The sequence below is a fragment of the Sturnus vulgaris genome, chromosome 2 (genome assembly GCF_052056855.1).
Source record: "Sturnus vulgaris isolate bStuVul1 chromosome 2, bStuVul1.hap1, whole genome shotgun sequence".
NCBI lineage: Eukaryota > Metazoa > Chordata > Aves > Passeriformes > Sturnidae > Sturnus > Sturnus vulgaris.
This window is the reverse complement of record NC_142244.1, coordinates 32232766-32258062: the sequence shown is the minus strand read 5'-3', so window position 1 is coordinate 32258062 and position 25297 is coordinate 32232766. Positions and strand designations below refer to the sequence as shown.

The 25297-nt window shown below is 40.4% G+C and overlaps 2 protein-coding genes across 3 annotated transcripts; both read left to right on the top strand.

Annotated features, from left to right (window-relative positions):
* The first annotated feature begins 1729 nt into the window (after positions 1-1729).
* TMEM139 (transmembrane protein 139) lies at positions 1730-5043 on the top strand. The gene is made up of 2 exons (XM_014892372.2): positions 1730-1977; positions 3267-5043. Exons 1-2 carry the CDS (start codon positions 1730-1732, stop codon positions 3733-3735), a joined length of 717 nt encoding a protein of 238 aa, XP_014747858.1. The 3' UTR covers positions 3736-5043.
* A 1356-nt stretch (positions 5044-6399) lies between these two features.
* CASP2 (caspase 2) lies at positions 6400-24868 on the top strand. Of its 2 annotated transcripts, XR_015801256.1 has the most exons (11): positions 6420-6746; positions 12117-12284; positions 13738-13813; positions 15171-15265; positions 16677-16853; positions 17976-18104; positions 18488-18578; positions 18692-18753; positions 22033-22182; positions 22271-22380; positions 22968-24868. XR_015801256.1 is itself a non-coding variant. In XM_014892371.2 (10 exons), the coding sequence occupies exons 1-10, from the start codon at positions 6597-6599 to the stop codon at positions 23100-23102; spliced, it is 1281 nt and encodes a 426-aa protein (XP_014747857.1). In that variant the 5' UTR covers positions 6400-6596; the 3' UTR covers positions 23103-24868. The 2 variants fall into 2 exon arrangements, 1 of the variants encoding a protein (XP_014747857.1); XM_014892371.2 differs by lacking the exon at positions 18692-18753 and having other exon boundaries at positions 6400-6746.
* Positions 24869-25297: the final 429 nt, after the last annotated feature.

Here is a 25297-nt window from a genome sequence, read left to right as displayed (position 1 = left end):
AGAGTAAAAACGTTTCTAACTCAGCTCTCTCTGTGAAATAATAACCTCTTGCCCCCTTTTTTCCCCTTTTGTTTCTAAAATCAAGGAGGGCATAAAACATTTGACAAACAAGACTTGATCAGGACAAATGTATGAATTTACATTTTACAGAAGTCATAAATAGATTTATATGTGGGCCACGTGACGTGGGCTGGGCAGGCAGTTGTTCCTGCTTAGTGAGGCAGAGATCAAGATTCCTTTGCTACGTGGGGAAAACCCCAGAATTTTCAGGGCAGTTTCTCTCACTGAAGTGAAGCAGACCGAAGAGACACGACACAGGTAAGCACTCCCCCACTGCACTACTCCGCCCTCCTTCCTAATGAGCTTCCTGCTTTTGTGGGACAGACCGAGAAGAGCTACAGAAGAGTAGAAGGTGCGTGATCGTCTAGAAACTGCTTTGGATTCACAACCTGGAAAACAGAGATTCTACTTTCCCACACAAAACTTGAACAATGGGATCTTCCCATCCGTTGGTATCTTCCCATCTTTACTAGTTTCTGACTTTTATTTTCAAAAGAAATCCTCATAGTTTGCCTACCAAAAAACTCAAAAGGAGGAAGGGAGAGTTTTAACTGGTGTTCTATCCTCGGGTCAGAACGGGAAGCAGCAGTGCACATTTTTCCTTGTGATGAAGAGAGACGTTAAAACATGACTGCTTGTACCTGCCGAAACCTCTTTCTGGTAAGTAGATGCTAAAAAAAAATTGTTTCTTTTGCCTATATGCATTTAACTATTTTTGCTGTAATAAGGGGAGAGCACACAATGTAACATGGAGCTATATAAAACTCTTTATTTGTTTGGAAATTAATATTCATAAAAAATATGCCCATTGTGTCATGTTTTTTTCCTTCAAATAGGTCTTCACCAAAACAGTGGGATAGATGGAGGTTAGTATAATGTGGCAAGACAGCTCCTAAATTATGGTATTCTTGAATGCCACAGATCCCTGGTATTCATTCCATATTGACTGCACACAGAGACAACTGCTGTCTCTTTCACAGAAATGGGGTTGGGAATGGAGGACAGGAAAGGCTCTCATGTCTGAAAACAGGGCAAAAACAAAAAAGCACATCAACATAGAAAGAACTGAGAATAAAGGCAAATAAACACCTACATTTTACAAAAACATACATACCCTAGCTACATCCAGAACCTAAAGTTACATTAACTGCTCTAGTGCTACCCTGAAGTAAGATGTTCATTTTACCAGGACAGACAGGCCTATTAAATAAAACTGCTTTTCTTCCGGATTTGAATGAGTATTTGAATGCTGACTATGCAAGGCACAAATGTTCTAGAATTAACCCTTATAGTTATTCCATGTCTTGCTTTTGCAGTAACCTCATTCTGCATGCCTGTTAAGCCAGACCTTTTTAGATACGTCTGGTAATAAGTGCCGATGGTGTCTTCACGCGTTTTATGTTTTGCAACTGCGTCCAAGTATTCCAACTATTCAATACGCACGCACACAGGAAATTCTAATATGTTTACATTGGTGTGCACAGATTTCCAGGCTTATGATGTACATGCATGTACTCGAGTGTGTATGATTTTACTGCGGTCACAATACTTAGAAATGTGTTTATATGCTCATGTTTCATGTTGAAAAAACTGTTCCATCTTCCACAGATGTCTGTCCCTTTAAGTGCCCATCTGTTCTCAACTGCCTGCTACCAACATCCCTTCTGCCATGTTGCTAGAGACACGCTGGAAGAACATCCGCCAAACCTTGCTGCTTCTGTTCACTGCTGCTCTTCTCATCGGGGTCACCATGCTGGCCATCTCCTCTAACATCAACCCAGTAGGCTATTTCTTCCTCGGGGTAGGGGGAGTGTGCCTGGTTGGCTATTTGCTGAGTGTGTTTGTCGAGTGTTACCTGAGGAATCAACACCGGCATGATGCAAACGAAGTACCTCCAAACAGGCAGAGCCAAGCAGGGTAAGCAGCAACCTGGTTACTCCTCTTTAACTCTCACCTCACTCCTGGCCATTTTAAACACTCTTTTGCTGCCTTTCCCCCGAGGCACCAAACGCAGACTCCATTCCCAAAGACAAAAGTTCTTTTTGGATCTTTTTCCCTCATTATTGACGTGGAGGTTGCAAAGTCAATGCCACGCATGTCCTGTACCTTTGTAATATATATTTTCTTCCCCTGGGGAACTGATCCACTAAAACTTGCCAATGTTAAACTGATCCAGGCCCATTTCATTTTCCTTTGAGTAATCGAGGCTTGCCAAACAATGAGTCAGACAAGGAAAAAAGAAAAAATGTTTAAGCAATACCAAATCTTATTTGGGTTTAGCTGTATAAACCTTATCTCTAGAGCAACTGTTTCTTGGCAAACTTTAAGAGAAACTTGTAACTGGGTGTGTCTCCACTCTTAAAATTTCTACTTGACACTAATAAAACCCCTGATTTTTAGAGACTTGGAATACTACCACCTCTTTTTGGCTTCATGCTCATTTGCAGGTTCTCAGCATGACCTAATGTAACCCCGGTTTTCCCACTGTCATTGAAGAGGTTAACGTTATTTGCTTCCTTGTATAATCCAGATAATCATTATCCGTGCGCATAAGTGACTTGCTGTTCCCAAATAAAATGTTTATTTTTAGAAAGACTATATAAAAAAAAGAAGTCTATATCGGGCCCTGCTAGTTTGGGGGCATACTTGAAGAAAGCTAGTATCCTTTTATTTAAAAATACGACCTGAAAAGAAAAATGTCTCCAAAGTAACATTTTTTTCTTTGCAGATAGTTCTTTTAAACATGGAATAATTAGTCCTTGTTTAAACTAAATGAAAGTACTTAATTCTCTCCACTTCTTAAAAATGGATGGACATTGAGCTAATATATAAAAAAAATAGGTCCTGCTTTATTCCATGAGATAACTAGTAGTTAGCAATCCTCAGTGATAAATTTTAACTGTAGGAGGACACCAGGTTAAGCCTAGGACACTGAACTGAACAGTGTGGGTAGCTTCACTCACTCTGGGGAATGTGGGAAAATGGTCAGATGAGCTAGTTTCTATTCTAGTAAGAAAGACATTCAATTGGCTGGAGAGGTGAGCTGATCCAGGGGCCAAATATCCTACACAGCAATACCACATGAGATACCCTGTCTCAGTCCCATTTGCTGATTGTAGCATGGTCCCTACAGTCCATGATCTGTACTACAAACGTAAACTATGCAGTAAAATAACGAGTGTATCTGGCCTTGCTCTCTGGCACAGAGTGAATGCTGCCTATGAAGCACCCACCTACGAGGAGGTGATGACCATGTCAGCTCCAGCAATATGGACAATTACATCCAACCCAGGCTCCTTGCCCTCACCGCTGAGCGAGCCTCCCCCGTACAACGTCGTTATTGAATCCTCTGCCCAACAAGAGATGATGGTGGAGGCTCTCTGGGGGCCAGTGCCACCAGACACAGTGCACACCTCTGTGACAGACACGGGATCCAGGACACAGCTGCAGCTGGTGCTGCCCCCAAGACTGCAGCGGTTTGTTTCGGACATCCATGAGGAGAAAGATGTTGAAGAAAGGTTTGAACCACTGGAGCCACTCACTCCACCACCTGCTTATGAGACTGCCATCAGTGATGAAGTCTTTGAAGATGCTCACCAGCCCTCTGCATTAGGACTGATTTCACCCTCCATGAACACAGAACCAAACCCTCACCCCGATACGGGATGCTCCTAGAGGGATGGTAAAATGGCTGATAATGTTTTGCCTAAACATTTGTCTCACCAGTCTTTGAACCAGAATTGAACTACAGCCGCAGCTTCTGATGTTACTAGAATCTTTTTGCACAAAATAGAAATCAATGCAATACCACACTGCTTTGTCTCGGCAGATACATAAAACCACTGTGAGGAAAGTTGTGTTATGTATGGCAACGTTCTCAAACTGGAGATACACCTTTATGGGAGAGGAGAAGTAAATCCTGAGAAGAAAAAAGGTTGCCAAAAGACCTCTGAATAAGAACTGTAGGCTGCAGCCAGAAGAATCTGCCTGGGAAAGGGGAAGAATAGAAACAACGCTAAGCACGTTCTGCATTGCAAACAGCAATATTGCTGAGTGCTGTGTGCTCATCAGCCACCCTGAAACTCCTGCAGGGAGAACAAGCCTGCGCTCCCCATGTTGCTGTTTTGCGGCAATACAAATTTATGGTCTAAGCTGTTTGTTACCATCCCTCTGCCACACCTGCTCCACATCCTCAACTGTGCCACATGGGAGTGTGACTGAGGGGAGAGTGGCTGCATCTGGAAGCTGGTACCACCTGATACCTGTCACTTAGGGTTGAAAAGCTGATAGTATGCATTAAATGACTTCTGTTGTTCACAAAGTTCTCATCCCACACAGCCAATGGTGGACAAGAGGGAGATAAGTTTTCTCCCTGAAAGAGAGGCCAGTTATGGGATACACACACATGTAAGCATACTCTGCTCGGACTTCATGGCTCTACTACAGGGTGTATGTCTGCTGTATTACAGGTGTACTCTAACAGATGGCCTGAGACACTTTATTGTCATCATGCACAGAAAGGCCAAAGCTGCTCCAGTTCTCTGTGGGCTCTGGAAATGTCCAGTCTGTCTCCCATGGCAGCGGAGCACCTGAGGACAACAGTCCCAAGACACATTTGGCCTTCATCATGATGGTTCTAGGCTGTAGGCAGGTTCTAGCTCTCACTGATCAGTGATGCTGTGCCTTTTTAAATGGGTGAGCTAAACTGATTGGCTCTGCAGTGTCAAAGTGGTCTGCAGTATGCAAAGAGATGCATTTGCATCTGGTGAATGTCCAAATTAAAAAATAAAAATGGTGGTCTGAATCTCCTGTGAAGGAGAGCAGCAATCATCACAGCCTTTAATCACCACATCTTTAATTCATATGAGGAACCATCAAACCATAGGCTAGAAGCAAATAAATTATTTCTTATTATTTGATTCTTTATAGTTCAAAGCAGAAAAAAAACCCTTTTATGTTGTTTATAAATAAACAGGACTGCTTTAAAAATTCCTGGTGGCAATGTTAATTTTTCCTCACAAAAAAACCACTCCAAAAAGCCATGCTTTTGCTTGCATTCTGCTTATTTGATAATCTTGGCTTAGAAAAGAGGAGTTCCATTTCTGAATCAACAACTGAATCACTTTACTATCATTACTCATACCGATGATTAGGAGAGACAAACTTGCTGATCAAGGCAACGTGATTTCTTTAATGTCAATCAGTACTTGCATTTCCCTCCTGTATCTGCTAACAGAAAAGAAAAAAATCTCACCAAAAGGTGTCACAGGTATGTGACACAGGCATAGAAACTCTGAGTCTTAAACTGGGCAACTCAGGACTTGCCTGAGTGCACTGAATTGCCAAGAGTCAGGAAGAAATTCAGGTGACCATCACAGACTAAAAACTAGCCAAAACAAAGACCAAAAATGTCACCAGTTATGATCAGTACAATTTTGTCTTTAACATTTGTAAAGGTTGTCAAGCATTTGGACGTTTGTTAAGCTTTAGCAGACAGAATTCCTGTGCACAGGGACATAGGAAATCTATGTGCTAAAGAATAATGTGCAGATGCCATCTGACGCTTCATGTGACCTTTTTTGTAAGTTGTAAGAGGAGCAGGTGTGGGAGCTGGGGTTGTTTAGCCCGGAGAAAGCTCAGGTGAGACCTTATTGCTCTCTACAATTGTAGCCAGGTGGGGTTTGGTCTCTTCTCCCAGGCAACCTGAGACAGGACCAGAGGAATTGGCCTCAAGCTGTGCCACAGGAGGTCAGGCTGGACATCAGGAGGAATTTCTTCTCGGGAGGGTTGTCGAGCATTTGGAATGGGCTGCTCAGAGGTGGTGGAGTCACCATCCCCAGAGCTGTTTAAGGAAAGGCTGGATGTGGCACTCAGTGCCATGGTCTAGTTGCCATGGTGGCGTCCGGTCAAAGGTTGGACTTGGTGATCTCAGAGGTCTTTCCCAACTGATTTTGTGATTCTGTAATGAGAGCTGTGAATTCGCTTTCGCTTGGATGCTCACTTGATTTTCCCTTTGTATTTCCCTTCGTATTTCTCTGCACATCCCGTATGCTCCATTTCTCCCGCCCTCTTAATTACAGAACGTTTTCGTTCCTAGTTGCAGCTGAGTTCCGCGGAAACCCATCTCAGCAGAGGAAGGGGAGGGAGGAGGAAAAAAAAAAAAAGAAAGGCCCAGAGCCAGCACTATCTCTGGCCAGGAAAGCCGCAGCCCCCAACCCCGCTACTCCTCCCCACAAGCCGGGCCTCGCCGCCCCCTGAGGGGCCGCGCTCGCGCAGGAAGAGGCGGGAAAGCGCGCCCGCGGCGGTCACGTGACGCCGTTTGAATCGCGGGGGCCGCCGGGAAAAGGCGGGACGGGGGCTCCTTTCCGCCCGCCGCGAAAAGGCGGGACGGGCTCCTTTCCGCCCGCCCCGCCCGTCGTCAGGCGGCGGCCGCGGCCCGCGGGGTCCCGCCGCTTCCTCCCGGGCCCGGAGTCGGGCGGGAATACGGGTGGCTCCTTGGCGCGGCGCTCGGCCCTGCTGTCCCCGCTCCTCCCAGGATGCTGGCGGCGTGCGGCATGCAGCGGTGCCATCAGGAAGCGCTCAAGAAGAACCGGGTGATGCTGGCCAAGCAGCTGGTGTTGAATGTGCTGGTGGAGCACATGGTAGAGAAAGACATCATCACCACGGAGATGGTGGAAATGATACAGGTACGCGGGTTGTCGCCTGCGCCGAGAGCTTTGTCTCTGGCTGAGCTCGGTGTCGTTCCTTGCAGTGGCAGCATGGAAAAAAACTCACCTGTTACCTCCTCGTTTCAGTGTGATTGCGCTCAGGACCTGCAGGGGTTTCGTTGCAGCGTGCAGGAGAACTGCAAGGTGCTTTTGTAGCAAGAAAAAGTCCATTTCCTCTAAGATTCCCTCTATTCTGGTGTGCAGTTGCAGCAGGCTGTACTTAGTGGATCGGCCGGTAGCTTACAGTCCTTTATTGTAATTTTGTGCATATCTTTTTTCTTCTGCATGTAGAAGCAGGAATAATAGGTATTTCCAAAACAATACTGTGAAAAAAAGTAAATGATTGTATCATATACTAGTTTGTCGTGGCACCCTCCATAGAAAGAATTTGTGTTTCGTATATATTTTTGTAAATTGCTTGAAGCACCTTGCAAGGTTCAAGGCTCACTGTCAAATAACAAATGCTGTTTGTTTTCAGACTCGTGTTACTTTCCCTGTGCAGTGCATACCATAGAGAGAAGTCATTGGAAATAGTTTGGGATTTCTTCCAGAGGGATGGTAGTGCACAGAGCACTGTGCAGGATGGACACACAGGTCTTCAGAGAAAGCAGACTAGAAAGGAAGTGGTTGAAGCTGCACATCAGGTGCATGTCAGGGCTCAAATAAGGAACTGATGGAGTTTTTAGTCCCTCAAAGTTCATGGTCTCATAATAAAGAATGGGTGTTGAAAAATAGGATTATGAGCAATTTTTTGGGCATGAATGTAGAAAGTTTAAACCTAAGACTGATAAGGTTTTGATAGCAGTGAAGAAATAACTTCCTGATTAATTTTGAGTCATTGTTAAAGATAATGTGAATCCCTTTGCATACTTTGATGCCGTGTCAAAGATATTATTAGATGCCTCATGGGGCCTGTCAAGGATATCAGTGCTGAATTGTGGGAACTGCAGGCACTCTCACCTGGAATAGCTCCAATCCGTAGTGGAAGAGAACAAAGATAGCATGAAACAGTGCAAGCCAGAGAATGAACCGAGGCCTTCTCTGAGTTTGGGCTGGAGTAGTTAATTTCTTCATAGTAGCTGGTATAGGACTGTGTTTTGGATTTGTGCTGGAAACAGTGTCGTTAATGTAGAGGTGTTTTAGTTAGTGCTGATCCAGAGCCAAGGCCTTTTTGTCTCACCCCACCCCACCAGCAACGCTGGAGAAGCACAAGAAATTGGGAGGGGACACATCCCAGACAGCTGGACCCAAGGGATCTCCCACTCTGTTTGGTGTCATGGTCAGCATGTAAAGGTAGGGGAAGAAGAGAGAAGGGGAAACTGAGTGACACAGCATGGTGCCAATGATGCCAAGGTCTTGAGTTTGATCCCTATATGGGATCAGAGAGTCGGATTCAGTGATCCTGGAGGGTTCCTTCCCACCCAGAATATTCTGTGAGTCTAAGTGACCACTGTGAGTGATGGAGCCCCACTGTCCTTGGAATGCCTGGACACCTGCCTACCAACAGGAAGTAGTGGATGAATTTGTTTTGCTTTGTGTGTGTGGCTTTTGCTTTACTTATTAAACCATCTTTATCACTACTTTTCTCACTTTTATTCTTTGGATTCTCCCCACCATTCCACTTGGGGAGGAAATAACTGAGGCTCTGATGCTTAGCAGCCCACAGGGCTTAAAGCAACAGCATTGCTGAAGTGTGGATGGTGAGTAGGGATGGGTTTTTGATGGCCTGCAGTTTGTCACCTAAGGGGGAGCAGGGAGAATGGAAGAAAAGAAAAAAAAAATCCTGTCAAACTTAAGGTAATGCCAGAGAAAGTACTCTTTTTGGCAAGGTGCTGTTATAGTTAAAAAGTATTAAACTGAGAATGAGGGGAAGAAGCCTAAAGGAATCTTCCCCTCCAGATATAATTGAGTAAAGGGGAAGCAACAATACTTGGTAATGGTTTATCAGTAAGGAGAAAGGTGTTATGATGGATAAGTCGGGTAAAGAGTAATATCTTAGTGGAAAAAATATGCCTAATACAATAAACACACCTAACTAAGAGCTTAAATGTGTATAAACAGCAGTAGCAGCCTGAGCAGGAGAACTGAGTGACTTGAACTACTGTTCCAGGCTATTGATCTGGAAATTGCAACAAAAACAGAAATGTGGCAGAGGTAGAAGTAAAGCTGGAACTGCAAAATATGCATTGCACTAGAAGGATAGAAATGAAGGGACTGGATAGTCCTGGGCATAACAGTGCTGTGGAAAAAAACTAAAGTGCATTTATAAAAAAACACTGGAGTGGAAAACACTTTGTGTTACCTTTCATTTTCCTGTAGCAGGTCTGAATTTTTAATATTCTTCCTGTCTCTTTCAAATGTGAGCACACTCTTAGAAGTGCTGTTAAGTAGCCTGTTATTGAAAATGCATTGTGACGCTGATCATCAGGTACCTTAATGGAAACAGGAGGAGCCAAATGCTATTGTCTGATGAAAGAAAATAGATTCTCCTGGATATTGTAACTGATTGGCTCTATTTATATATCCTCCTGCTCCTGCTATAAGTCAGGAAATCAAGATCTGAATAAATAGTTATGTTCTAAATCTTTTCTTAAAAACACAACAGCTACACCGGTCCTGTTGGCTTGATTTAAGCTAAACAAAAGAAGAAAATGGTTCTGGAAATAGAGCACTTAAATAAATTTCTGGAAAGAAAGTGAAATAAATCAAGGAGATCAGGGAGATGAAGCATGACATCTTTTCCAGGTGTGAGATGTCAAACCAGTAATGAAAGTTTAGCACAAGTAAGAAAAAGATGAGAGGGGAAGTGTGTTGCAGGAAAAGCCACTGAAGACAAAGGTGGTTGAACTGGATGAGGAGCTCACAAGGAATATGAAGAGTAAGTAGAGAGTTTATAGGTGTACAACATTGGAGAAGAACCAGTAAATAAATGCTGCTTCCTTTGATGCCTAAAATGCGGGGACATAGTAGGATCTGATAGTACTGAATTTAAATTGGGTCATTCAGAAAGATACTAAACCATGTGAGCTTTTTTCCACGGTATATACTTTCAATAAAGAGTAAAGAAAATTGTGTTTACTTTGTAGTGGAAATGATGTTATAATTATTTAGGTGAAAACCCAGCAAGGGGGGGGGGGGGGTTTCAAACACAGGAGAAAAATTAAGGTGGAAATAAAGTGAGACAGTGGAAACAGGTGTTCTTAAGGCAAGCTCCAACATCTGCTTGCATAAATGCCTTCTTGTTGGAGCATCAGATGTTCTTTCAGAGCTCTGGGATGGATGTTTAAAATTGCAGATATAGTAGCAAGAGCTTTCTTTCTTTTTAAACAAGTTGAGTACTCTGTACTGTAATCAAGGACTGAGATTGTATAGATGCAGAGATTTAAATTGTTGATGCCTATACAATAATGAAGGGATCACTGGTTTTGACAAGTGACATAAATTTGATTAGGATGTTTGTCAATTAAATATGCTTTTTCTACGGATTCTACAGGTGTATAATAAGACTAATACGGAATTTTGACAGAATTCAGAATTTATTTACAACTAGTTTCTGTTATGCAGATTATCAAACCCATCTGTGACGAGAAGGAAATAAGGATGTATTGGGAAATAAAATGAAAGAAGTGTCTTACTAACTTCTGAATGTTTCCTGAACATTATTTAGCATAACCTAAATGTGATGTTGAAGATGAAGTCATATCAGGAGGCACAGCCCTTTGAGTGTTTAAGGAAGTATTAAGGAAAAAGTCTGCCAGAAGCTGACTTCTGTGCATACAAAGGGCAGAGCATGAACATTATGGACATTTCTTAACTTTTTAATAAAACATTCTGGTTCTTGAGGTCAGCTTGTGTTCTTTACTATCATTTATGGCTTAGTCATAGACTGTGAAAAAGGTGAATGACCTTTAGCTTGTCTCAAAATAGCTGCAGGTCTACTAGAGAGGAAGAAAAATTCATTAGCTACTTTAGAAATCAAGTCTCAATTTAGTTACAATGAAATTCAGTGAGCTTACAGCACGATACAAATACATGGAGCTGGTTATTTTTGATGGACTAATGGAGCAGTGTTTCCAAGAGAAAGGTACCTGCATACTTTTGGGAAGACACAAGTAAGACATTATTATTGGTACTTCTGGTCAATAGTACTCTGAAAATTCAGGATCCCGTGGGAATAGGAAGTGGTACTTACACTGTGAAGGGAAGAGGTCATTTATGGAAGAAAGTGACTTGTTTCCTGTAGCAAATCAAGACTAATTTATAGAAAGAAGGTTGATAAATAAGGGAAAGGATAGACCACTGAGATCAAGGAGCACTGTTGATGAAAATAAATGCTCTTAGTCATGAATGAATAGGTCTGAAATTCTAAATAGGTTCATAAACATTGGATCAGCAAGGTTTTGCAGTGTCTTCCCAAATAGTGTGTTGGGGCAAAAACCAAACTATTTTTGACACAGAGCTTGATAATTATGAATGAAACCAGATGATGTGATATCTTTTGTAGCAGAATATTTATTTACACATGTTCCTCAAGGCTTTTTTTTCCCCTGATTTTCCTATGATTGCTGTATTGTTAGGCCTTAATTCTGTGTAACTCATCAGCTATTCCCAATTGTCCACCAAAAGGAGAGATCTTGTATCTAAGTGATAATTTAAAAAATAGGATGAATTCCAAATAAATAAAATTTATTTCTGATACCCAGTATTTTGGTATGTGATTTTTGGTGTGGTTTAGATTTCACAGAGAAGGGTATAATTGTGTAAATTTTACATCTTGTTGGTAAATACCTGTTAATATTCTAGCAATTAGAACTTCTTGGTGCTGTGTCATTTTTTGTTGGTTACTTTTCCACATATACTAGTATATATTACTTCATTGATCTAAGTATTCGTCTGTGCATAGGAAATACCATTCTGGAATTGACTTAATATAATAATACAATACTTAATGTTTTCTGGAGGATTTGACTACCTGCATGAGATCATAAACTATTGGATAGTAGTAGAAGCACGTTTTCAACTCTGTGTATTCAGTGAGGAGAAGTAGATACTATTCCAAGGGTAACTAGAAGTAAAATTTTAGAGAGAATACAGTGTATTACTGTGTGTGGTCACGTATGAATTGATGGCTTTTGTTTTCATGTACTCCCACTCTTGAGCAAATAGGAACAGAGGAATGTGAATGAAATCAACTAGGAAGAATATGATAATGGTTTTAACACAGCTAAGCATAGTGGTGGAATGTTTTTCTGAAATAATAAAAAAAAGTTATTCTCATGATTCACTGAAAGTTAATTATGTTGGGTGTTACTTGAATATGGATTTATTTTTTTTTTCTTCTGGGTTCAGGCCAAGTCTGGGAGCTTTGACCGAAATGTGGAATTCCTCAATTTGCTACCCAAGAGAGGCCCTAATGCCTTCTCAGCCTTCTGTGAAGCCCTGCGAGAAACCCAACAGCAGCATCTGGAGGCACTGATCCTGAAGACAATGTCCAACCTGAGCCATGAGATTGCAAGGGTACAACAGTTTTTAAAAAAATAAGATGGGTTGCTTGCATTTCACATTGGGTTTGGGCACAAAAGGAACTTTATCAAATGGAAAAAAACTCAATTGTTTACGAAGGAGGGAATCTTTTTGTTTCAAGTTGAAACTTGTAGTAGCCTTAGTAAAAGCAGGGAGGAAGAAATTTGGGTAGAAGAGAATTTTCATAAAGAATCACAATGTGGTAGAGGTTGGAAAGGGCCTCTGGAAGTCATCTCTTCCAACTTCCCTGCTCAGGTATTACCTTCAGCAGGCTTCCAGGGTCACATCCAGGCAGTTTCTGAATATCTGTCTGCAAGGCTGGAGACTGCAGCCTCTCTGGGCAACCTCCTGCAGTGCTCAGGCACCTCACAATAAAAAAGCGTTTCGTGATGTTTAAGGGGGAATCTCCTGTGTTTCAGTTTGTGCCCATGGCCTCTGGGTCTGTCACCAATGAAAAGAGCCTGACTGTGTCTTCTTTGTGCCCTCCTTTCAGGTATTCATACACATGGATAAATTCCCCTTGAGGGATGAGGGATCACCTCCCTTCATCACTCCTAATGCAGCCCGGGGTGCCACTTGCCTTTGTGCCAAGGGTACATTGCTGGCTCTTGCTTGGCAACACCAAGTCCTTTCCTGCTGAGCTGCTTCCCAGCTGGGTGGCCCCCAGGATAGATTGGTGCCTGGGAGTGATCCACCCCAGGCACAGGATTTTGCACTTCTTTTTGTTGAACTGTACAAGGTTCCTGCAGTGTTCTTGGATCCAACAAGTTCTTAATTGACTTGTATCAATAATCCAAAAATTAAAAGTATTTTTTCTCTGAACTATTTTGGTTTACTATTCAGTGATTGTCTGAATAGACTCTTAAGGAAACAAATACTTTTATTTCTTTCTTTTGTTAATTTTTTGCCACCTTTTCACTATGTATAGTTAGTGTTGTACTAAAGGAAGAATTTTGCAAAGATTCCATGTTCTTAGTGCACTGACAAGGATGGAAACTCTTAGTAAACATATTTTATACAAAGGAAGGGAGAGCAAATACTTCTGAACAAATGTTCCCTTATTAAAATGTGAAATTTATCGGACTACCCTTTTAATTTTTTTGTTTTCAATGAAATCTTGACAGCAAACAAAAATAAATACAAATCACCAGGCAAATCAAGTTTCTATTAAAACCAAGGAAGCTAAGATGACCCCAGTATGAAGATTCTAAACAGAGGATTTGGGTAGAAGTGGAGATAAAGGAGTCTTGCATTGAAAGAAAGTGCTGCTGCTGTCTTGTCATGATGTTTCTTTTGGAAGTGGACCATAATATGATATTTCAGTCATTTTTATGTGTAAATAAATGCATATATCTTTTCTTTCACGATACCTTCAGCTTTGTATTATAGAGAAGAAAATTAGCTATTTTATGCTACTCTTTTTCATGGATTTATTGATGTCTCGTAGCTTGAACACTGTCATGAGTCAGATCTTCCATACCCTGCCAGTGAGTCCTGTAATTCAAAGAGACCCCGTTGGCTTGGTGAGTTGACTCCTGTCAATTTCTTAATACTGTCTTAATTCAAGTCTAGAAATAAGCTTGCCACTACTTTTCTCATCCCAGGAATACAAACTTGACAGTAAACTGCCTATTTTATGGTCAAAGAGGGTACTTTATAGCATATGGGAAGAGACAACCAATACATGTTTCTTGTTAGCTTAATTTATTCTTATGAGACACTTTGTTGCTTAGAACCGTGCACATCAGTAATATTCTAGATTTTGCAACGATTTTCTCTAAGCTTTGTAATAGAATTTCATTGAGCTAGCACTCTGATAAGTTACTGATTTCAGGCAGCATTCCTTAACCAAGACTTCCTTCTTAAAAAATTGTTTTAAGGACTTATATGTGTTACGTGGGTCTAATTTGGTTTTCTGTAGATTCTGTCAAGTGCAGCAAATCAGCTTTTCATTAACATGCATTTGCAACTTAGGCCAGGGGACTGACTGGTCTAATAAAGACTTGCTGGAATAAATCTCCTTGCTAGTTTTTTATGTTGCCTCTGGTAATGCCTGGAGTACTTTTTCCCTAACCACAGGTTTGCCTTATGCTGGTTACTGGGAGCTCTCTCTGGTGTTAAAGAACAACTGTCTAATTTCTTGGAGACTTTTTTATTTATGTGCAAGGGTTTTAGATTGGGTTGTTTTGATTTTTTAGAGCATAGAGCATCTTCCTACTGGGAGAGCCATGCCTCAAAAGGCTGAAAGAGGATTTCAGAAGAGATTGTGAATGTCATTAGCTCAGTTTCTTTCGTTCAGAGGAGTGAGTATTTGTCTGCAAATGGCAAATAGTTGATTATCATTCCCCTCCTCTGCTGTTATCCAGGGGAAAGTGTTCAGACGCAGATAAAAAGAGAAAAGGGTTTTCCACTATATGAAAGTTAAAATTGTCTTTTTTGATCACTTATGCATGTGTTCAGCATGGGAGGCCTTTTATGAAAGGAAAGAACTATTCTGTTTGAAATTTTTTAGCAACATTTTGTCAGCCAAACTCTGAAAGTAAGAACATACTGTACAAAACAGCAGAAAGCACAAGGATCTTAAATTAGATGAGAATTCTGTTTTCATATTCTGTAGACAAGGCCTTAAATAAGGCTAACCCACATACAGGCAAAAATAAAAGCTGTCAGTTAAAATAAACAAAATAAGTATACTGTTACAGTACTTTTTTTCTCCTCTGTGTTTCATTTTGTGTCAGTAGTCCTTGATCAAACAAAATTTTTGGAGGTACAAAATATGCATAAATAAATGTAGTTCAGAATTTGCAAGTTATTACCTTAATGCAGAGGCTATGTGTCTGAATTTTTTTTTATTTTATTGTTATATTTGGTTTTGCACAGAACCAATGGAACACTCCTTGGATAATGGAGATGGTCCTGCAGTTCCTCCAGTGAAGTATTGCAGTCCTGAATTTTATCGCAATCATCAGCACTTGGTAAGTTGCTGGCAAAGAAAGTCTTAGGATGTGAGAGATGTGAGATGTTTAGGTCTATGAGCTGAACATGTGCCACTTCAAATTGAGTGGAAATGCTTCATTGGGATGCAGATCAGGGTTGTGCTATTTGTGTAACTGAAAGGGTCACCGGCCGTGCTCCATCTGATGTGGTTCTCATTTACAAGTGTCAAGACATCCTGAGAAGTTCTCTAGCTAAACAAATCTCTGCCTTTGTTTTATTTGATCATGAAGAGCTTTGGGAAATGACTTCTCTGCTATTGCTCTCTGTGAGCTGTCAGTAGTATTGCCTCCGGTTTATTTGTCTGTGTCCTCGTCTTCTGGAAGATGAGAAACCCTATAAATGACTGTAAGATCGTAGAACTGTGTTTTCAGGTAGCAAGTTGGCTGTTTTAATTGCCAACTGTACCCAACAGAGTCCTTAGGTTTAAGAACCAGATCAGGATTGTGTGCTAGAATTCTGCCTGTGGGTAGAACAATCTGAATTTCTAATCTTCTGCAGTGTTTGAAGTTATATATGGAATCTAATTACTTTTTGTTGATTCTGTCTGTAAAGCATAGATTGTGATGGGGTGAGCTTAAGGAAAACTCCTTTGTGTTGTGGGATAAACACTGCTTTAGGGTTATACAATGTCAGCGGCTCTGTGTGTAATAAAACAGTTGTTTGTGTGTTGGTTTTTGTTTGGGTTGAATTTGGTTTTTGGGGGGTTGTTGTGGAGTTTTTTGGAACTGTTTGTGGAGGTGACGATTAATAAGCAGTGCCAGTGTGAGCTTGACTAGGCTCCTTTTACAATTGGGCTTGGATACACCTTATTCGATATTCTTCTTTGGTATTAAATTTTACTTCCAATTTACAGGAGTGTTAGTAAGTGAATTACTATTGATTTGTTGTTGTTAGAGTAGTAGGAACAGAGAGGGAACTTAATCTGAAGATACCCTTCTTAAATTAGTTCTTACCCTGTTAACCTCTTTTGCCAGTTGCATAATTTTAAAAGTCAATGACTGACAGTCTCTTGCTGTTACAATTGCACTTACTGCTATTTTACATCTCTGTCTGCTCCCAACAGCAATTAAGAAATGTTAGCTAAATTTTACATAGTGTTGTCCTTTGATGGGAGTAACACAAATATATGGGGCCCTGCTGAGGTGAGGAAAGGGGAAAATGTTAGCAATGTCTAATTCACTGCTTGAAATGGATAAGCTGTGTTTCTTTTAAAATGAGGAATAAGGCAAGCCAGTCTAGATTATTAATAATAGTATTGTAGCACTGTCAGTTGTGGAGGCTGGCAAGCGCAGGCATATCAAGTTGGTGTGGCATGATTGCTGTTCTATTCTAACACATCATTATTTCCTTGTGTATTCTAAATTTACCCGTTTTTAATCTTCCTCTCAGGCATACAAGCTGACATCAGAGCCCCGAGGCTTAGCACTGATCCTCAGCAATGTCCGTTTCAGCAGCGAGAGCGACCTGGAATATCGCTCAGGGGGAGACGTGGACTGTGCCTCCCTGGAGATGCTTTTCAAGCATCTTGGGTATCGAGTCACTGTTTTGTGTGATCAAACTGCACAGGTAAGGGGGGTGATGCCAGTACTTCATAACTGGTGTGGATGAGAGTTTGTTTCATAATTGTCTCAAGAGGTTTTCTTTGGTATGTAGCTAAGCTTTGAAGATTTAAATTATCACTTAAGAATAGAAAATAAGGCTAAACATGATGTCTGCTCTCATACTGATCAACATGAAGAAAGCTTAGAAGGCTGAGTTCTTCCAATGGATAGTAGTTTCACAAAGAACTACAATAGGTACTACTCCAGTCTGACCCTAGTGCAAGGGCAAGAATTTTGAGACCACACATGGCATGTGTGTTAAAAGCGCAAATGAATAAAGTGTCCAGTTTGCTCTAGATAGACTTTTCCACTGTCCTACTCCTAAAAGTTAAACTTTGCAAATATTTGATGTAGCCTTTGCTACTGTGTTGTTTTCAAGTCCTTTCACTGATGAAGTCAATTGGCATCCTATTTATCAGTCTTCCAATATCCAGGCAGTTCAGTTCCACTCTTTTGGTCTTCACTAAAAACATGTATGTGCTTCACTTAGGAAAATTGCTTGTGTTCCATGACTAACTTAATCAAACTGCTCTCTCTTGGAGTGCAGTGGCTATCTTTTCCAGAATAATTTGATCTTGGTCCTTTTAAATCCCTATGAATTCAAGTGATACAGGACCTGTTAAAGGGTGTTTTGTTCAGGAACAGAACTTTTGCAACATTGATACAAGATATTTGCGCCTGCCATGTTGTCAGAGCTCCTGAAGTTTTCTAGTTTCAATTTTGAATTGACCACTAGTGTCTGAAGGCTTGAAGTCACAGAGTATGTATCTGTTAAGTTGCTCCAATATCCAGCCAGATTCCAGTGTCAGTGTAAAACCTCTGCAAAATATCACTTGGTTTCCTTTGCTGGCCTAAGTGATTCCTGTTTCACAGTGTTATACTTAGGACTGAATTTTGTATAAAAGTACAAGAATATTTTGCTTTTTTTTTTTTTTTAAATAGAACTCATCTTTTTCATGTAAATTTGATGTGTATAGGGGTTTTCTTTGTAACAGAAGGGCCATTTGTGTTCCTCCCAGAAAACTGATTCACTTTGCCTGTGAAAGTCTGGAAAACATTGAACTATTTTATTTTTTCCCTGTTCTAGGAGATGCAGAATGCATTGAAGAGATTCTCCAAGCTGCAAGATCATCGAGATGTAGATTCCTGCATTATAGCTCTGCTTTCCCATGGTGTGGAAGGAGGGGTTTATGGCAGTGATGGCAAACTACTAGAGGTATATTGCTGAGTCCTCAGCTCTTGTTGGTTATCTCTAGGAAAGTAACAATGTTTAAAAAAAAAATATATGCAAGACAGGATTCACGTTTTTTAAAATAGGAAAAACAAAGGCTGGAGGGAAGAAAAGGGCAGGAGGCTGTCTGTGAGAGGTCTGGAAAATTAAAAATGGCAAGTAGGAGAAATAATTTCTCTGTATAAATACTAGGTAGAGTCTATGAACCTGGGGAGAGGGTGGAAAAGGGTAGTGTTTGTCACATACTGAGTTTACAGATAAAGGGAGGATGAGTAGTGAGGTAATAAGCAAAATACAGGGAAGCAAGGTGAGACTGGGTTTGGCTTACAGAAGGCTACAGTGAAGAAATTTCCTCTTTCTTCTCTCAGTTGCAGGAGGTTTTCCGGCTCTTTGATAATGCAAACTGCCCAAATCTCCAGAATAAGCCCAAAATGTTCTTTATTCAGGCCTGCCGGGGAGGTGAGTGCCCAAACACTAAAAGCTAAGTACTTGGCATGCCATTAAGGCTCATTTTGCACACATGCACACCCTCACTTCAACTTGCTGTCAACTTTCCTCTTTGCTTCTCTCAGGTGTAAGTGGGACCCATATTCACCTCCCTCTGCCCTGCTGCTGCCACTGCATCTGTTGCTCTGTAAGTGTCTTTAGCTCTGCATGAGGTGTGTGCATTGACTTGCAGACCCCAGAGCACCTTAGTGACATAAAGCTCTGCCATATCCCACTCATTCCTTGAGGCTTCCTCGTGCTGTGCCTGCCCTAGGGGGTGTGGGGCACATGATGCATAAATAGCAGCAAAGCATGGAGCAGTACACTAGCACCAGAGCCTTGCTGAGGTCCTGTCTTTCTCTTGATCCTCCATGTGCTGTTTCTCTTGTGATTGTCTCTTGAGCTGTCAGAGTTGGTTCCAGTTATTTTTGGGGTTTTGTCAGTTTTCAGCCTCAAATGAGCTTTCCTTCCACCCTTTTCCACATACATACTGTTGTACAGAATTCTTTTCCTGATTCTTATAGACTTGTTCTTCTGTGCTTTCTGTACCTTTTTTTTAAAATTCTGCTGTTCCTTTTCCTTCCTTTTGTAACTAAACACATCTACCTACCTTTCAGATCTGATAATGACCAAATTTTTCCCTCAAGTATTTGGACTGTGAAATTGCAGATATTCCAAGCTCTGTCTTACAGTTTCTTTTTTTCCATTGTGATAGAGGAGTTTTCCTAGTGTGTATGCTTTTTCCCCCACTTTTCCCTTGTTCCTCACAGTTGTCTCACTTCTTTCTCATTTTTAGCAAGCTTTACAGTTTGTCCTCTAGTCTCTACTCTTGTTTAATCCCAATTCAGGGAAAAGACTGAAGTCTACATATAATATTTTGGTGATCAGAAAGATTTGGTCCTTCTAAGTGTTTGGGAATATTGTAACATGAATGTTTACAATATGAATTGAATCTGATTGCTTTCCTTATGTGAAGGAAGATTTAGATACTGTTGAACAAATGTGAATGTGCAGACTCTGGGTGGAAATAAATGTAATTAGCCTGAGTTTTCAGCTGACCTGATTAGGTAATTAAGTTTATTTGACTGTAAAGTTACCATAATGAGTCTGTTAAGGCTAAGAAATCAAGCTTAGCCTTTGTATTCCCAAAAAAGTTGCAATTAAGAAGAGTGGCAAAGCTTGCTATGCACAATGTTTAGAACTAGGATATTGCAATATACAAGGGATTAAGATACTTGAAAAACTGGAAGGAAAAAATCAATTTAATGAAAGAACAGCAAAGAAGGCAAAACCCTGCCTTGTCTAACCTCTTTTAAACCTTGATTAATAGTTGGAGGGGAAAGACAGTTACAAAGTAATTGAACTGTCAACAAAAATGTGTTTCCTTTAGACAGCCTTCAAAGGACTGTATAAATAGTATTGTCAACTTTGAAATAGTAGTCAGTCTATCTGTGCCATGCAAGTTAGCTGGAACTAGTTGAAATCAGATGAGAAGTGCATAAGTTATTTTTCTTCTCTAACCTTACATTGTAGGCCTGCTCTATCTTCTATTAATGACAATTTTTTTAAATGTAGATAAAGAAATGTTGGTACAGTCCTAATTCCCAAAGAGCTTTTGGCAGGAGTCTACAAAAGAAGTTAAGTAATCCACCTACAGTCATGGATCAAAACAGTGGTAACAGAAAACAATGAGAAGAGTTTAAATATGGCATAAAATGAGGCTTTGAAGGTGCTTAATATCTGTAATTAATGTAGTAGATTCAAAGGAGTGAAAAATTATGCTAATAACTGGGTAGTTAGCTGTTATTTAAATATTAATTGGCAGAAAGCTATCTGGGAGCTTCAATAAAATTTAAACAGACCAGATGAATCTTTGGCAGTGGTTCTATGAATTAGAGGTTAAGTATGCCAAGGGTTAGGGCTTTACACGTTTTAGTTAAGTTGATTGAAGGTGGTGTTTGAAGACATGCATTGAGGAAGATGTGTAATTCTGAAGCTTTAATCAAAAAAAGTTTTGATTTTATACATAATGGGGTGATGACAGTGTGAATAATCGAGTTTGACAGTAAAATTGCCTGAGTCTTCTGAAATAAAGTGCACAGTGAACACTACACTAAATTTTTTAAAAGACAGAAAACTTGAAGGATTTTGAGAAGTGTGATAAAAGACATGAAAAAAGTGTGGTTAAAAATGAAAAAAAAATGCATTGCTACCCTAAAGAGATGAGAAGGGAACTTAATGGAAGCCATTATGAAATTTTGAGCTATGGAGACTTTAATTCTAGGCTGTTTCAGACAATCACACCCCTCCCACTGCCGCTTGCATTTTAGAGTAAAAGAATAATGTTGCTGACTTATGAACTATCCACTTTCTGAGCATAATTATGAGATGTCACCTGTGCCACTGCCTGTTAAAGGGTTAGAAATCCAAATGTATTATTTAGGCATGAGCTAGCAATAAAAATTGAGAAACATCTTAGGAGGAATGCTGCTGAAATGGACACTTAAGCCTCATAACATAGGCTCGGATTCTGCTGCTAGGAAGTAAGACTAGTAGATTCTCATCTTAGAACAAAAGAAAACAAAAAGCCAAAATTATATGGAAAATCTATAAAATGTAATTTTAATTTTCTTGCAACACAGCTGGACTATCAAAGTTACCACCACTAAGCAATTAGTTGAGATTATAATGGAAACTCTGCATCATGTAGAAAACCAGTTGAGAACATCTACACTTGCATAATACATACTAATGAATCCTGGAAAGGGCATTAAATGCACTCCAGGTTTTAAACTAATCTCCATGGACTGGAGTTCTCTCTCATGTTTGAGATCAGATTATTTTGCATTTTTCTGCTGCCCAATTTATGCTTTTAATTGAAATAAGCGGTATTGCAATCAAAACTAGGTGAGATGCTTGGTCCAGGTTTTCTACGTGTCCTGGATCTTAGCAACCAAAATTGCGGCTCTTGTTTGAGTTCTGCAGTAAAAAGATAGTTAGCATTGCAAAGTGCACTAGACATTTTTGGATATTTCTGAGGTAGCTATGAGTGGAAAATAAAAACTTCATGGCTGGGCATCAAATCCTTCCATTAATGGTGGAAAACTACTAGAAACTTCCCTGCTTTCATTGTTATCCCATGATCTGCACAGGAAGAGGTGGGAGCAGAAATTAGCGTGCAGATCAGGTTAGGTTAGGTTAAGCAGGTGCAGCAGTTGTTGGTATCTACATTAGTTTATGCAGAAGAACTTTCAGAGGAGTTTAAAACAGCTGAGAAAGCCTTAAATTAAAATGCAAAAACTTTCTGCTTGACAGTAGTTGTGGGCATTGCTGGCCAGAAAACTGAGGATGTACAGGAAAACTACATCCAGTAATTCAGGATAATTTCTTCTCCCCTTCTCCCTCTGCTTGTTTATTGCCACCACAGATGAGTTGGACCGAGGAGTGGATCAAAGAGATGGCAAAGGGCGGTCAGACTCTCCGGGCTGTGAGGAAAGCGATGCCAACAAGGAGGAAAGTGTGAAGCTGCGGCTGCCGACGTGCTCGGATATGATCTGTGGATACGCTTGTCTGAAAGGTACTGGCCCCTCATTGTTTGGGCATCAGGAGGTGCCATGTGTCTGTGTTGCCCAAAAGCCTTCATGGTAGCCACTCTGTGTCGCCAGGCACTGCGGCCATGCGGAATACCAAGCGTGGCTCCTGGTATGTCGAGGCTCTCACCTCGGTGTTTGCAGAGGACTCCCGGCACACTCACGTGGCTGACATGCTGGTGAAGGTAAAGTACAGGGGCATTTACTCCTACCTGGGTTTTGAAGGGCCTTTCATTGCTTCAAAATGCTAGGATTAATCTAGTACTATTAAAGCACTTATTCTTGCCTTATTGGTAGCAAAATTATATTTCTTTCCTCGTTCTTATTTATATACAGTTCCATAGCAGTTTAGCCCAAGTAATGATGGTGTTTCTTTGACTCCTTCCGTTTCATTTGTGTGGGTTGCATGGTGAACTTGGAAGTAGAGTTAATATTGCTTGCCAAGAATTACTTTTCTTCTATAGACATAGCTTTTCTTTAGGTGAATTCGTTCCCTGAACATGCACACAACACAGCTGCAAAAGTACCAGTACTCATAGAAGGTAAAGATTTAGAAAGTGAAGGAACGAGGAGTGAAAAAAGCAGTGTGACCACAGCAACTTGAGCTACTGTGGAACTGCACCCTATTTCTTTATCCTTCTTATAATTAGAGGACTAATTAACACATTAAACAGAATAATCTGTGAGTACAGAAAGAGATGACATTTTTCTTCCTTCTTTTTAAACCTTCCAGTTACTTAAATGTTTTGGTTTTTTTTTATCTCACATCTAGGTGAATAGGCAAATCAAGCAACGAGAAGGCTATGCCCCAGGCACCGAATTTCACCGCTGCAAGGAAATGTCAGAATATTGTAGCACACTCTGTCGGGACCTTTACCTGTTTCCTGGCTATCTGCCAGGAAAATAACCTTGCCAGCTCTGTTTGAAGAGAGATACTGCCAAAGCTGAACTTTAACTGTGGATATCTGTTTTCACTTTTACAAACTGTGGCATCAGATGGGAAGCAAGGAGTGCCAGTCTAATTCTTTGTCTTTTTCTAAAATAAACTGGCAACTCTCTTCTTCAGGATTTAAAATTCTAATATCCCAATTAGTTCTGTATGTACAGAAAGTGATGGAAACAGAATCAACGTTGGAAGTGGAAAGAAGTGGGAACGTCCTTTGAAGGTGATGTAGGGACATCTGTAAACAAAGTGAATGTGAAAATGGACTACTAGTACAATTTTTAAGTTAAAGCTTTCTGAAAGGAAAACAGTCAAAAGATGCTACTTATCTTATGCTTGTACTTTAAAAATTTTAAATACTTTCTGCATGGTTCTTCATACAGGAGAGGTGACTCCTGTGCACATTAGGAAAGGACTCCTTATAAAGGAGAATCCTCCCCCTCTCTAAAATGGAAGGTTATTGTTCTCAGTACTCAACACTTCACATTTTGATTGTTCAAAAGTCTATTTTTCTACATTCCTTCTATGGCCAAGTTATCAAGAGAACTACAAGATATCCCAGATTATCAGCAAAACATATAGAGACCCAGACAAATATGCCTGCATAAAATGCCCCAGAAATAGTTTTAAATCTAGAAATTCTAGATTAATTTCCCTTAATCCCAAGAGTGAGCAACTGCATGGAATATTCCTTTTGAGGAATTTGTTTGCCATAGTACTTATGTGTCACAATAGACATTCAGTCCACCAACTTCTCAGGAGTCTATAAATTGCACTGTACAACTGAAGCCCTGAAACTCTACACCCTTGTACAAGAGGATCTTTTGTCTTTTTAATTAACAAAAATATTCAAGGCAGCTTTTTGCAGTCTAAGCGTGTTGCTTGGATTATTTATCACTCCAGTTTTTTTCCCTTTTAAATGAGAGGGAAGAGTTTTACATTATTATCCTGTTCTCTGAGTTTTCTTTCTTAATCCATGATCATTTAAAAGAATAATCTGTCACTTCTTTTGTAAATTCCTTCCACAGTCTCTTCATGCTGTAATTTGTGTCTTGCTGTGTCCAACTACAGTTGCTCCCACTTGATGTGAGGTGGGAGATGGGCATTGTTCTCTTTTTGTGGTGGAGCCTAAATCCTGAGATACTGGATTATATATGGACTACAGGTGGCTCACTTCAGTCTCAGTCTCTCCATTTTGTAGCACTAAGTTGGCATAGTTCCTGGCTTTTTAAAAAATGTAAGTATGGCTTATAAAATATGTTTTTCAGGATGAAATTATGAATGGGAAGCACAAAGGTATATGGAGGGAGGCTGGAAAACTAGGCATGTGCTCTTTTTATTATTTGGCCTAGAAAATGAAGGCTGTGTTTCCTCCAGCTGACAAAGGTGCATTAACATGTATCTTGCATTTATCCTACACACAATGTGATGAACAGAACAAGAATCATACTTGCCAATTGGTGCCTTATTCTCAAGTCTGATATACTAGTTTAGGTGCTCCTGTACCTCCCTGGAGTATAAACACTGTCTTCCTGAGTGCTCCCTCTATGAAATGGTGCAATATTTTACAGATGAGTTTATTGATGAAGCAGTCCATTCTGATGGATTAAATTTCTGTAGGATTGCATCAAGTTGCATTATCACTGCCACTTTTGTATATCTTTTTGTATACTTGTATTTTACTGCCTTGAGGTGTCAAAATAAAGATTTTTTTTTTGTTGTTTGATTAATCTTGAAGTGTCTTCCATTTGGAGAGTTAGACCTCTGCAGAAATGGAGGTTCTGCATAAATAGAATTTTGTGTAATTTCTTGAGATAGCACATCCCAGAGGGGGTTTGAACTCTTGGGCAGAAGCCTGCTACTTACAGCTGCAACCACTGTGACCTGCTTTTAAATTTTGGTAACACCTAGGCCAAACAAAGACTGATAGATTAATAAAGAGATAGGAGGCAGAACCACCAAGTAAGAGGCTCATGTTGTGCTTCAGAACATAAATTACTGACATTGGGAAAATTTTGGGCTTGGTGTTTTTGAAGGAAAAGTTGGTGTCAAAATGAAGGGTCCCTGGAAAAAGTAGTCTTGGAAGGAGGAAGAGGCTGAAAAGAAAAGTGACAATACCATCAGTTGGAGAGATTCTGGATGGGAAGGAAGGTCCTGGG

What these genes read in the sequence shown, in the direction of transcription:
- TMEM139 (XM_014892372.2), top strand. Translation starts at nt 1,730, where the DNA reads ATGTTGCTAGAGACACGCTGGAAGAACATCCGCCAAACCTTGCTGCTT. An exon ending in AACAGGCAGAGCCAAGCAGG is followed by an intron (nt 1,978 to 3,266) that starts GTAAGCAGCAAC and finishes TCTCTGGCACAG; the next exon opens with AGTGAATGCTGCCTATGAAG.
- CASP2 (XM_014892371.2), top strand. Translation starts at nt 6,597, where the DNA reads ATGCTGGCGGCGTGCGGCATGCAGCGGTGCCATCAGGAAGCGCTCAAG. An exon ending in TGAGCCATGAGATTGCAAGG is followed by an intron (nt 12,285 to 13,737) that starts GTACAACAGTTT and finishes GATGTCTCGTAG; the next exon opens with CTTGAACACTGTCATGAGTC. An exon ending in TGGCTGACATGCTGGTGAAG is followed by an intron (nt 22,381 to 22,967) that starts GTAAAGTACAGG and finishes TCTCACATCTAG; the next exon opens with GTGAATAGGCAAATCAAGCA.